The 14,113-nt window shown below is 34.6% G+C and overlaps 1 protein-coding gene across 1 annotated transcript; it reads right to left on the reverse strand.

Annotated features, from left to right (window-relative positions):
- Positions 1-887: 887 nt before the first annotated feature.
- LOC115968364 (U3 small nucleolar RNA-associated protein 21 homolog) lies at positions 888-13,810 on the reverse strand. Its single transcript, XM_031087748.1, has 18 exons — positions 13,597-13,810; positions 13,484-13,511; positions 13,297-13,397; positions 11,934-12,137; positions 11,568-11,811; positions 10,777-10,952; positions 8,409-8,491; positions 7,932-8,004; positions 6,994-7,059; positions 6,536-6,578; positions 5,285-5,424; positions 4,739-4,951; positions 3,388-3,472; positions 2,953-3,247; positions 2,425-2,683; positions 2,048-2,270; positions 1,685-1,902; positions 888-1,447 (listed from the first exon to the last, which is right to left on the reverse strand). Exons 1-18 carry the CDS (start codon positions 13,720-13,722, stop codon positions 1,298-1,300), a joined length of 2,727 nt encoding a protein of 908 aa, XP_030943608.1. The 5' UTR covers positions 13,723-13,810; the 3' UTR covers positions 888-1,297.
- Between the last annotated feature and the right edge of the window lie 303 nt (positions 13,811-14,113).

A 14,113-nucleotide genomic window follows, 5' to 3' on the forward strand; every position in this document is an offset into this window, starting at 1 on the left:
GAACTCGAAAATGTCATATTCATGTTTCAGGAAAAAAAATTGCGGTTAAATAGATAACGATATTTTTTTTCTGTTTAATCAAGCTATGCATAATGATTAGCTGGCGCTTGGCCATCAAATGGATCACAATGGAACCACTTGCATATACAATAGCCCATTAGGACTTCTGGGAGGTCCGCTTATTTAAATTTTTGCTAAAAGTACACAAAAACTTTGAAAAAAAGAAAGGTGTAAAGTTTTAAAAAGTTGTACAAAGAACTAAAAGCTAAAAACTGAACAAAATAATTGATACCAAACACATATGACCATGTTTATAGATACTGTCTACAAAATTTCTAACTTCCTTTGCTGCTGAAGTGAATAGGTAGAATATTCAAATGACCGTGACACTGCTTTGAAACCTATTCCCTGGCACTAACCCAAGTCATCTTTTAGCTATCAAACCTAAATAATTGTAAGAAAACAACAACCATAGCTTACCAGTAATCACAATCTCAATACCGATTGTCTTCGTAACTTAGTTCCTTCTATCAAAATTTGTTGCCTAGAATTTAATCCAACTTTTTTCCCGATTCTGTGGGGCAAAAAGTCTATTTTACCGTATAGGAAGACACTATCTAAACATGACTTGGGTACAACTACTTTTATCAAGTAGCCACAAGACATAAATGCATTACAAGCTGAAAATGACTACTATTGGTGCCTGCGAAGAAGATGCGTTAGCCAAAATATTTCAGAGAAACTTATTTCCATGCTTTCCCTCTTTTACCTTTTGCATGAGATAGATTGGAAAACTCAATAGAGATAAAATTATTATCTACTTAAAATAGTAGGGTACTCATGCCAACCAAAATAAGAAGGGAATCAGTGTGGAATGAAATGAAGAATAAAACAAAAACTCAAAAGTAGATTCGCACATTTTGACAGGCAAGGATGAATATTTTAAATTTTCTCCCTTTTTTCCCGGGGTATCAGTATCATATGGAGTTGAGCTTATCTCAACACGCTATAGCTTACAACATATCATATGACATGAAGACTCATCCACCAGTAATAACACATGAGCGAGTGTGCGCGCACACACTACGTTCCTTGATTGATATATCCATTGAAATACATGGAACCTTTTAAATAAAATTTACTACTACGTCGATGCTTCGCAGTCTCAGCTCCATCTAATCTATGCCATGATGATTTCTGTAACTATGACACTATTCCTACTTTCGCAATAAATTAGCCAAATTAGCAAACAAAATTGGGGAGGCATTACAACACATGAGCTGCTACCTCAGGACAGCTAAAATTGTGAATTGCTAAGAAAAGTGACCATACATCTAGCACTTTGGAACAATTTATCTACTCCTTGCCATACTGTGCTTTGAATATCAAGAAGCTTCCTTGCCTTATCCTGTAATCTTGACTGACGCCTAATTGTTTCACCATGAATCTAGCCAGAAACAGGAAAAGATGTTAGCCTCAATAATCATTCCCACACCAACTAGAACCATCCAAATCTGGAAGCATGACTAGTTGGTACATTTCCTTTCATTTTGAAAACTTTGATATTGCTCAACATAAAAACAAGAAAAGATTGGATTGCTGTGTACTACATGACATATCTTCCCTATTCAATAAAATTTTATCTTATAAAAAATAAACAAAAAAAGGAGGAAAAGACCTATACCTTCAGAAACAACCTGATGACAGCTTGAATGAACTCAAAATTGTTTCTGCAGGAAATCTCATGTATAAAGTAATCCAAAAGTAGTTCTATTGAAAACAACTCTGGTCTTTCATCTGGTTCTTGCTGATCATCATCATCGTCTATAATTTGAAGCATTCGAAGTTCCATGTCCAAAGTTGATGGAGATAAACCTTTAATATAATCGGTAAATGCTGAAACTGCAAAATATGAAGTACACAAAAATAAGACCAGTGATGTGCTTCCAAAGATGTTACACTACCACCAAGAGGGGAAACACCACCAACTCATAATTGATGATTCACAACATTCAGAAATAATCGAATAAGTGTTTGGCATACTTACAATTTTTCATCTCCATAGAGGACTGAAGATGTTGCAAAAATTGGGATGGTGGCATATCAGATTCCCTCCTCTTGTTTTCCACCTCATTAACCTTAGTATCCTTCTCCTCATTCGCTGTCTTACTAGGGTTAAACAATATTTCTCCTGAGAGAGATGGAACAGAAGGCAAGAAGAAAGGAGCCTTTTCGGGTTTCTTTGGAGGCTCTATTGGTTTATTACGAACCTGGAAGTTGCATGTTCATGACAAAGAACTAATAAGTAACCATCCACTCATACAAGATAAGGAAAACCATGATACAGATGGATATTATCCTTCTTTTTTTAGTAGAGGTATCAAGTTAGAATAAGAACAAATAAGAACGGAGGCAAGAAGAGACCTTTATGATATCTAGATTGATCAAACTCTGCCACTGACTCTTTGGCAGTAATGAAAGAGTAACTAGATCCGGGATTTGCTGATCTGGAGTAGTAAAAGAAGCTTCCTTGGACTCTAAGTGGTTCACAACGGCCTTATCAGAATCCTCAACTTGAGAACTTTCCATCGAAGAGACAGATGGCAGCTTAACGCTCACAACTTCTTTTCCACTTGCATAAGAATCAACATTTGAAGCTCCAGAAAACATTGCCTGATTTACCCTGATAAAATTGTCTGCTATGAATTTCTCTTCTTCTACTATAAAAATAGGGCAAGAAAACCTACCACAGTCAACATACTGCATGTTGCATGCTAAATTCTTTTACAATGTCGTAATATTATTATTAATCTCATTTTGATCCTATAGTAGTTGGAAGAAAAGACACAGTTACAATCACATTAATAACATTCATTTTACCTTTTTGGGTGACACTATACCTATCAGGAATGCCATTTAAAAGCAAAACGTAAGACATAACTACAAACTTACCATAGGTATACCCCATTTTGATCAACATGGGTAGTTGCTAAAACATCCATATTGGGTGACAGACACAACGCTGTGATAGACACATCAACCTGTAGTGCATCTATCTGTCTTGCTAAGATAACATCCCAGATTCGAAGACTTCCATCCATACTGGATGACAAGAGCCATTTCCCATCCTCACTGAAACACAAATCTGTAATGCGATCCGTATGACCTTCAAATTTACGAACCATTCTTAACGCCACAACATCAAACAAGCAGATAATTAAATCATCTGCCACAGTAGCCAATAGACCTGAAAATTATGTCAAAAATAGCTTGATCACAATTTGATCCAAGGAATAATATTATAAGCGTTAGAGATCAGAAAAGCAAGACAGAGAACAATAATAAAGTAAAAAATTGATAACAACAGAAAATCAGCATAAAAGTTACCATTAGGGCGATGGTAAACAATCTTAACAACAGAACAACCAATTTCCCATTTGGATTTTAGTTCGCGTCCCTTGAAATCCCATACCTGCACATTAGAACATTGGAGGAATTGAACTTTCCAGCAGAAATTAAGTGCGAGTTTGATGCCAATGAAAAATGAAAATTATTTTACTATTTAGCTTATTTTTGCTACTATTCATGAACCCCACTGCACTTTTTGGTACTATTCATGGGCTCCACTGTACTATTTCAACTAACTTTTACCTTTATCTACAGTACTTTCAGCAATAAGTTTTCAGTTTCAGCAAAATAAGCGGTATCCAAACATACCATTAATTGATCATAAACAAAGATTTTTATGTATGATGTACCAAGCATTATAATTATAAGCTGGAGATCCAACCCAACCCATCTGCACCCAAAAATTTTAAATAAAAATAAAATAAAAAATAAATTTTAAAAATAAAAATAAAAAATAAAAGTAAATAAAAAACCTCCCAACCCTTGCTAGTGCACCATGAAGGCCATATAAATGTGGACAATCTTAATATCAAAACAGATATTTGGACCCAAGAAAAATCCAATCAAGAGTCAGCAAAGACATCAGATTGGACAGGAGAAAACTCCTTTCCTACGACCTTTGTGTTATGGTTATCACACATCAGGAAACAGAAGACCTTGCACCATATATATATATATATATAGAGAGAGAGAGAGAGAGAGAGAGAGAGAGGTTGAAGTTGATATGCTTCTCGGGCTTAACCCATGTTAATCATTACATTCAAGACTCAGAAATGTAAAGTCAGCACAAGAAGCATATACTCAAACTTTCAGAATTCAAATTACAGTAATTGCCTCAATTTAAACCAAGAGCCTTATAGCTTAACTGTGTTTCTAACATAGTCATCCGAGATTCAAATCTCCCCTCCCCCCACTACCGAATTATCAAAAAAAGCAATTGCCTCAGTTAAATAAAGTAGGAAAGGAGCTTTAGAAATAAAATTCGTCAGTCAAAGAGCAAAAATTCAAAGGCAGCAAAGAGATTGGCTAATTTTATACGATAAATAAGACTAATAAATTTCATTGTTTTTGTTTTTCCTAAACTCACTCCACACCATATACTGTGCTTACATGAGCTCATTTTAATTGGCTTATTTTGTTTAAAAAAATAAGTTATATAAATGTACAGGCTTTAAAAAGTTGTACATAGGCTAGCAATGAAAATAAGATGGTATTTTAAGCTAAAACAAACAGACCTTTGGATGATCACATAAAAGCTTTAGCCAAAAATGAAAGTTCACAATTACAACCTATGAAAAAAAGAGATATCTTGGGAGTAAGAAATAAAGACCTTTATATCTCCACTATATCCTGCACTTATCATGAGGGTATTTGTTGAATCACAAGCAACTCCAATCACTTCCCCATCATGGGCACAGCTTCTTCTTTCTGACATGTCCAGGTAGCTGCCACGGCTGATTCCTGATTGAAGGTTGAATCGCTCAATCCAACCACCTGCTGTCCCTAACACAGCAAAATTGCCACATGCACTGATTGCACAGGCCTGTCACCAAATAAAAGCAATAATCAACTACTTGATTTTAAAGTTAAAAGACTAAGCACTATTGGAGACATTTGCCACAACTTTTCAGTTCTCAATTGTCTTTTCATTGCCCATTTGGTGATGTTCAGAAATACTAACAAATCACATTGACTTGTCAAGATACATGTGCTTTTTCCTAAATCACAAAATTTTGGCTAATCAGATGAAGCAAAAAAATAATAAACAACTCATTTTTTCCATTGATAGAAATGGGTTTTGTACATCATGGAAATCTAAAATCCTTCCACATAAGAAAATAATAAATGAAAATGAGAAGTAGAATGAAACTCTAACCTTAACAGGTGTTGGATTTTCTGGACATGGATTTAGAATATGTTCACCGAGAACAAAGTTTTGAAGTCTCCACACATAAGCCTGAGCAGTATCCATATGACATGTTACCACATTGCACCAATCCCGCTCTCTGATTTCAGCTAAAGTTGATTTGACAAAATAAAAATTAGTAAATCAATACATTCTATGAAAAAAAAAAAAAAATCTGTAAAAAAAAAAAAACCACAGATTAAGTCATTTAGCAGAAAAGGCTTCCATTTTAGCTAAATATTTAATTTTGAGGTCAGATAATAAAGAACTAATTGCAACTAACTTTTAGGCATTTATTTCATAATAAAGTAGCTGACAACAACATATAAAAATAAACTCAATGGTTGATAAGAAGATACACATGATGATTAAATAGAAAAGGGCATCAAAGTAAATACATACAAATATCAATTTTACCATTCTTATTCCAGACCTCAACAACTCAAACAAAAATAGCATTAAGCCTTCTTTCTTTCTTTTTTTGATAAGTACATTAAGCCTTATTTCTTATGGACCCTGTAGTAGTGGTCTAGTGCTTTTATCCACTCCTCCGTCTTAATACTTTATTGATTTCTTAAATCTTAGAATATAATTCATTCAGGAAACCTTTTGTAATCTAGTATGCATGAGGTATCTACGCATTCTAATAAGACTTCATATTACTTATTCAAAAGAAGTAGGTATGAGTAGCGTGTAAATAAAGAATGTAATCCAAAATGACTCATTTGTGACAAGAGAAATGCACCATCAGTGTGCAACAAGATGACCATAGGCAGCTTCAATCAATAGTTAGCACACTATAATAAACAATGGTTGCAAAGATTGTCCAGCTAAAAGGACTAAAGAAAGAGAAGGACGAAATGGTTGGCTAAGAAACCAGACGTGAATTGACATAGATGAATGTAAGCCTTTAGTCTGACAGAAATGCCCTACAAAGTACCATATTCGCAAAAAAGAAGGGAGGAATATATATATATATATATATATATAAAATGCAGCCAAGTCTAGATACTCAATAAGGATGGTGAGACAAGGACATTTGACCCATAACCTACAAACCTACTAATAAAAGAAATGGCCACATTATAGGCCATGAAATGAAAGGACCAAAATCAGAAAACCATTCAGTTATTAGTACTGAATGCATTAGCCTTTTCAAATCTCAATTACATCAAGATGTAACCAAAAATCATTGAAAGAACTCTTATAAGAAGACCTTACCACAATCGAATGCAATAACAGGCTTCAATTTTATCTCTTCTTCCTGAAAAATAATCAACAAATAAAAACTAAGTACTTGGTAAAACTTAACAACTAAAACAAGATTGTAGTTCAGGGTTAAAAAAAAAAAATAAGAAATTCCCTAACCATCAAGCATTTTGCTGAGAAGATTTTAAGGACTGGTACATGAGCTTGCTTACAAATATCCATGATACACAAAACACGACCTTCTAAAGATTTGTAATAGAACAAGTAATGAAGAATTATATATATACACTGCTGTAGCAGGGAGGAAACTTTTGAAGTTACCAATGCTATGCCTAGAGATGTTTTAGTTAAGCCTTCACAATTTAAAACTTCACACTAAACTTGCAGAAGAAATACAGCAGAAGCAATAATACAAATGAACTTAGTAATATGATAAATAAGGGTCAAAAGTACCAACTCATCACTCATACCTTCACCCTCAGTTTCTTGGCTCGCTTAGATACATGACGTTGAGAAAGCTCCCTACTTTGCTGATCCTAAACACAAGTAAAACTATAGAGGTAAAGAAACAAAATTTGCGGGCATAACTAAAGTGGACATCACTTAGAAAAAAACAATAACAGTTCAAAGAAACTTTAAGAAGAGTAAAAACATGCCAAGAGCTTAGTAGCTCAATTGGCACCTCCTGGAGTTTCCAACGGAGACGTCCAAGGTTTAAATTCTCCCTCTCCCAACTATCGAACTATCCAAAAAAATATAAGAGAGTAAAAACTTCAAAAACACCACATTTAGGCATTCAAACACATGCACACAAGTAGATCATATAATATTACTTCATTGGCAATTAACATTATTCTGATAGGTACGATAGAATTTCAACTTATGGCATCCGCTCCATAATGATTGTTCTCTATCATCAGGCCAAGACACCATTTGGTTTTTTATGTAACTAGGGTTTGAACCCCAGATCTCGTGTAAGGGGGGGCAAGTGTTACGTGGGTAATAGTTTAGGGGGTAAGTGTGCATTCTCATAGTTAAGAGGGGTAAGTCTAAAGGGGGTATAATTTAGAGGGGTAAAGTGAAATTTTCCCAAAATAAAAATCATACTAAACAGTGTCCACTGAACAAAGATAAGTTATTACTTCCCCCCGCACCCCCCCCCCTCCCCCCGCCCAAAAAAAAAAAAAAAAAAAAAAAAAAAAAAAAAACACAACAACAACAACATATTGTGTAGTGCAGAAAAAAGAAACACAAAAGTATCACTGTGTTTTGGTAAGCCAACTCAAATGACAATTCCTCCCCACAAGTGGAGGTGGAGGGTGATGTTGTGGGTTCAAAACCCACTAGGTGTGTGCACACAAAAAATAACAACAACAACAATGTATTGTATTGGTAAATGGTGCCAAACCTGAATTACAGAGAAAAGGCGAAAGGCACGATCCTGCCCAGCTGATAGAATGTGCCTCCCATTTGCATAAAATCTGTGAAATATGACTAAAACTCAGAACCAGAAAGGATGCCATGAGGAATGCAAATGTACCTTCTAACAGTGTTAAGTAAGCAAAGGCATAAGCTAGACAAAAAAGGGGCAAAAAAACCATTGTGAAGCAGGATTCACATTGAACTTTTGTTTTGTTAAGTAATTTGTGGGAATTAGAAGATTCTATGAAAAGTTCTCAGGTTCATGTGACTGCACTACAATCAAGAAAGAAAGATAGAGCACCTGATCAATGATTGGGAATTTGTGAAGCCTATAAGAGTTTTTCCTTAGCAAGTATAAACCCTTTAATGATATACAGACAGAAGGTTCTGGAGTAAAATAATAATGAAATTAATAAGCTCAAAATTTCATACCTAATACAGAATCATGGCAAAGCATTGTTACCTTATGCAAAGTGGAGGAGCACTATGTCCACTTCGAAAGCGCAGAAGACGGGGATCTCCATCACTTGTGTCAAAAATCCACATCTGAAAAGGGAAAAAAAGGGTCAGATATTAATTTTCATGTAGGATAGAAGTAACATACATCCATAAAATTTGCAAGATGAACTCACCCTAGCAGTTAAACAATTAATATTCACAAAGAAAATCAAGGTTGTTAAATATTCATTTACTGTGTCATCTGATATCATATAATATCTAACTTAAATTGCTAACAAAAAAGGTTGAAATTAACCAAATTCAATTTATGATTTCATAGAGTGTGCAAAATTAAGCACTAGAACTGACCCTTTTTTTTTAATAAGTTTATTGAATAGAAAACTGAAACATCAAGTATACAGGGGGTATACTAAATACATAGCACATTTAGGTTCTAAGTTTACAATGATCCATAAACTCTAATAAATTATAGAAGGTATATGCTCCTGTAGCCATCATCCACTCAAAAAAAGTTTGAAAAAATTCATCTTCACTTCTAAGATGGACTGCTCACATCCCTCAAAAATTCTAGCATTTTTTTCATTCCAAATGCACCACATCACACAATGAGGAATGGCCTTCCAAATTGCACTATTTCTATGTCTTCCCAACCAGCCTTGCCAGAAAGCTAGTAAATCTACAACATCCTTAGGCATCGCCCAATGAACTCCAAACAACTCAAACATCTGTATATGCTTTTCCAATTTTAATAGATTACAATTACTTATAAAAGAATGAACTCCAAATAACCCAAAAACAATATCCCATAGTTCACTTGCAAAAGGGCATTGTAATAGTAAATGACTCACCGTCTCCCCGTCCTACTTATAGGTGAAACACCAACTAACCAAAATTATATTTCTCTTCCTCTAGAAGTGACACTATTAACCATATAATGAAGAGAAGAAAACACAATATCATTTAATTTTTAAAAACTAGTTTGGGCTTTGGTAACATTATAGAAACTAGTTTGGCAACCAACTTAAATGAATGCCCACCCTCAATTATTCTCAGTGGTAAGATAGGGGTTTTTCCTTTTCTATTCTACATATAACAATCATTAACCATATGTTCAAACTCCTTCTCCATCACCTGTTGTGGCCAAACTCTCACAGATGTTCCCTTTGAACCTGCACCAACCACATACAAGCAGGTGTAGTGTGTATAAGTAATAATGACACGCATGCATATGCTCCCTCCAAACCTGTTGAGTGTTGACTATGACAATTCTATCAAAACCAGGCTTCTAGTCATACTGTATGGCTTAAAATATGGCAATTACAACAAATTTCTAATGTCATTGTTAAAAGACATTTTACTTCACTAATTGTAAGGGCCAATGTTGATGACAGCAGTAAATAGAGACATATGCCAGTATATAGAAAGATCAAGGGCACTCACTTCTGCAAGAGAATTTCCTATGAAGGGACTCAAAGGATTAGTCAACACTGAAGTAAACTTCCTGGCTAAGAAATCCAACTCTAATATAAAGAATACTTTTGGAAAAACTCTTCACCTACAATGTTCAACATTCTTTTTGATTTCAAAATTATTAGCTTTCGTATTTCCATGTGCAAAGATATCCTAACCTTCCATATTTCCTTCTTTATTTACAATGAAGCTTCACTGCATCAAAAGCTATAAACGTAAGAGATACGCAACTTATAACCACCTCTTGATTTCCTAAAACAAATATAAACTAAAAAAACAATGCATGACTTGTGGTGACAGAATGCCCATCTCTTCATCTACTTTTTTTTTTAATTGGTAAGTACATATCTCTTCATCTCCTAACTTTGCCAAATCACTGCTACGTCAACACCCAAGTCCTTTTGATCAACAGACCCACAAATCTTCATAATATGCCATTTTTTGCTAATGCTACATATGTCATTATGGAAACACCAAAGCATGAGAATGATATATTCTAAATTTAAAATGTTTCACCCTATGTCTCAAATCAATTTTATGTAATATTCATTAAAATGCAAAACAAAATTATGCTAAAGATGATCACCATGCCTGATGGAAGATGCGGATTAACTACCACAACATGAGAAGCTTGGCACAAAGATTACATAGAAAAACTCTAATATCCTTTTCGGAGTAAAAAATTTCAATACAAAGACTTTCGAATCAACTTGATTTGGAATAGCTCTGAGGCCCATATGAAAAGTTAAAAGACAAATAACAACTTATATGTAAAATGATATGCTCAGTTTAAGAATCTTCATTGAAGGGAAAATCATGTTTAAATTATGTAGCTTATACAATATTCTGCCTGCACTAAGATTCACTATAAAAACCAAGAAAGGACACTTCATTCGTCTTACTTTAATAGAATTGTCTGCAGATGAACTCATTAAGACAGGCTCATTAGCAAAAAAATGCAGTGAAATTATCGAACAATCATGAGCCTCTCGTATGACTGATTGGAGCCTTCTCTTCTCAAGATTCCATATGCTAATGACACCAGATGAGCCTCCAGATGCTAGAAGAGGCTGTCCATCTACAAAGCATAGTAAATAAACAAAAGCAGAAACCACATCATAGTTCAAAAATAAACATCGAGAGAGAGAGAGAGAGAGAGAGAGAGAGAGAGAGAGAACATCTCATAATTCAAAAGAAAAAGGAAGAGGGTAGGGGGAGACAACAATCATCAAATGATGTTCCAAGATTGACTTCCATTGGAATAAGTGGTGATACTTATTCCAGAATTATAACACAATATAAAATTGGGAGAATAAGGCAATGAGATTATCTGTAGAATCTCTAAAGAATACTCCTCTGGATAAGTAATGTAACAAAGAATAGTTCAACTTTAAAGGCTGTATAGCAATGGAAAATGCAACTTGGCTTTACTAGTTGCAACAATTAACTTAAAATTTTGGTGATTCTGATTAACAATACACACGCACAAAGAATAAAACCATTGCAGCATAAACTAGCAAAAATGCAAAAGTTATTTGCTAAGCCTAGCAAAAGCATAGACTACATATGAAAAATAAATATGTTCATCAACATACAAAACTCCAAATCTAGCACAGTATCCTTGATGACACCATGCTGACATTAAAAACACCTTTACAATTACAATATTATATCAAAAGCCTCAAGCTCTTACCTGTGCTAAAAGATAAGGCTGTAACAGCACCCCGTGTAGAATGCGAGAAGGTAACCAACTCTTCATCATAGCGAATGTTGAGAACATGAATCTTTCCATCAGCACAGCCGACTGCAATGACATCAAGTGCTGGTGATGAAACACAACTAGATATAGACGAGTTCCATCCCTTGAACTCATAAATTTTTTTCTTTGTGCTAATGTTCCAAAGCTGCAAAGAACCTTCCTGGCTCCCAAGAAGAACCTGTGTTGCAGTGCTTCTTGATAAGAGGTTCTTTCTAGAAATGAGTGATAGGCAACCCCATCCATTGTGATATAACTTTTATGACACCTAAATTTTTGTAGGAACAAGGAAGAAGTGGTTACCTTATTCAAGTAGGTGTCTGGATGCACTATACAGCTAGGACTAAATTTATCATCTAGCATGATGTGTCCAACAGGAGCAGAAGGCTGGTCAATTCCTTTAAATGCCCATATGAACATGTTACCTTCCACATCAACACTAAGGACATGTTCTCCAAACAACAGCAACGAATTGACTTTAGCGTTATGCGCACTCCAAGTTGCTACCTGTTAAATATATCATTTTCAGTACTATACACGCACAAATCTTGATACTTGCATAGGGGAAATTGCTTTAACATAACAAAATAAAATCTCAGTTAGATACTTCAAAACTAACAAATTTTTTTGCAGGATTGACAGTTGACAGCTTTCTAAGAAGTATCCGAACGGCCACATTGACCATTGGATGAAGAATGATCAAAGGGCCGACCTAATGCCTAGGCCATGGCCCAGGGCCCCCTACTACTAGAGAAAGGTCCTGAAATGTGGGTGGCAATAACTATTTTTTTTTTTTTTTTTTTACTTTAAAAATACATTTTTTCCTCCACTCTTAAGAAGGCCCAAAAAATTAAGTAATGCTAGAAATACTACAAATTTTACTATATAGGTCTTACAAAATGACGTGTCACCAATCACAAGAAATAATTCAAATACCCATTTATTATCTTGTTCAAATGCCACCAATCACATTCATTAATCATTACCATGCTAGTTTGTAAGCTTTTCCTAATAAAAATTGTAGTGGCTTTAGCATTTACCCAAAAACAAATTATGGTTCAATAGAAATCCAACCCAATTACCATTAAGTGAATTAGTCATATAAAAAAGTAATGATAATCAATTTTAAATAAATATTTAATATTAAACATTAACTAAAAATTATTTAAGTGATATTCAAGTATATAAATGGTCCTTTAAAGCTATTGCCTTGGGCCTAAAACTGTATTGAGCTGGTCCCAAATTATCATGCATTCTTATTTAGAATGGAACATCCTCCTACTCAAAAGTATCATGCAAAATCAAAGCCTTTTTTTTTTATCGTTCTGGAGATTTTACAATCAAAAGTATTGCAAGATATCTACCAGGAATATCAAGAAGAAGAGTTATCCACTTCCCATTTCATTCATTCTTCACTACAGAAGATTGTACTCATTATATAATCAATACTTCAATAAAGAAAGCATACAAAGAACATAAAATAATTAACAAAATGGAAAGCTTTTTGATTTGGGAGCCTAAAAAAAAGCGCTTATACAAACAAACCCGACATTTTTCCATAACATCTTAAATGGTCAGTTGTAATTGGAGATACAAAAGTAGCGTACCACGAAGTGAGTTAGAGTCTAATAAAACAAATTTTAACAAATTTATGAAGGAGACAAACCTGGTGAGCACGCCTAACAACAGCAATCTCATTCCCGTATGCCGCAAATGTGTAGTCGCGATACGAAGCAAGAGCACGGATCTTCTTGCCCAATTGAGGACCTTCATTCATAGATTTTTATAAAGTAAACACACAAAATTACATCATTATTATTCACATATATATTTTTTTGCATATATAACCTTACCGACAAGAACCAGAGTAAGCTTGGCGCACTGAGAAAACAAAAGGGAAGATTGATAAGAATCAAACATTCTTTCGCATTAAATCGATAAACAGAGAGTGAGAGAGAGAGAGTACGTTGTAGACTTGAAAAGCTTTGCCGACGCTGACGGTGACGAAGGTTTCGGTGCCTAAACGTTGAACGGAGAAGGGGACGCCGCTAGTTATGTATCCAATCGCTCTGTACGGTTCGAATATTCCCATTTTTCGAACCAATTCACAGAGAGAGCAGAGACGAGAGACGAGAGACGAGAGACAAGAGAAAGAGACTCGAGGGGTTTAGGCGATTAGGGTTTTACAGACTAGCACTAAACGGTGTGTTTTGTTGAGACGCTTAGACGGCTAAAAATTTCAAATTACGCCCCTTTCTTCTTCTTTTTTAAGGAAATTAAATTTCATTTCAAACTATCCCTTAAATTACACTTTACACCTTAAATTTTAGATCATTATTACACTTTGCACCCCAACGTTAAGTTTTCCGTTAATTTGGATATAAAAGTATCACATAATGTAAAAAAAACTCAATTTCTCATCTTCTCAATCCCTTAAAAATAAAGAAGAAATTGCACTTTACCACTCTAAATTATACTCTTGA

The sequence above is a fragment of the Quercus lobata genome, chromosome 11, assembly GCF_001633185.2.
Source record: "Quercus lobata isolate SW786 chromosome 11, ValleyOak3.0 Primary Assembly, whole genome shotgun sequence".
Lineage (NCBI taxonomy): Eukaryota > Viridiplantae > Streptophyta > Magnoliopsida > Fagales > Fagaceae > Quercus > Quercus lobata.

Bases quoted from the DNA above. Each gene is read 5' to 3' on its own strand.
- LOC115968364 (XM_031087748.1), bottom strand. From the start codon at position 13,722: ATGGGAATATTCGAACCGTACAGAGCGATTGGATACATAACTAGCGGC. The intron at 4,952-5,284 runs GTTAGAGTTTCA...ATTTGGTGACAG, and splicing joins AAAATCCAACACCTGTTAAG to GCCTGTGCAATCAGTGCATG. The intron at 1,448-1,684 runs GTATAGGTCTTT...GTTTCTGGCTAG, and splicing joins TCATCAGGTTGTTTCTGAAG to ATTCATGGTGAAACAATTAG.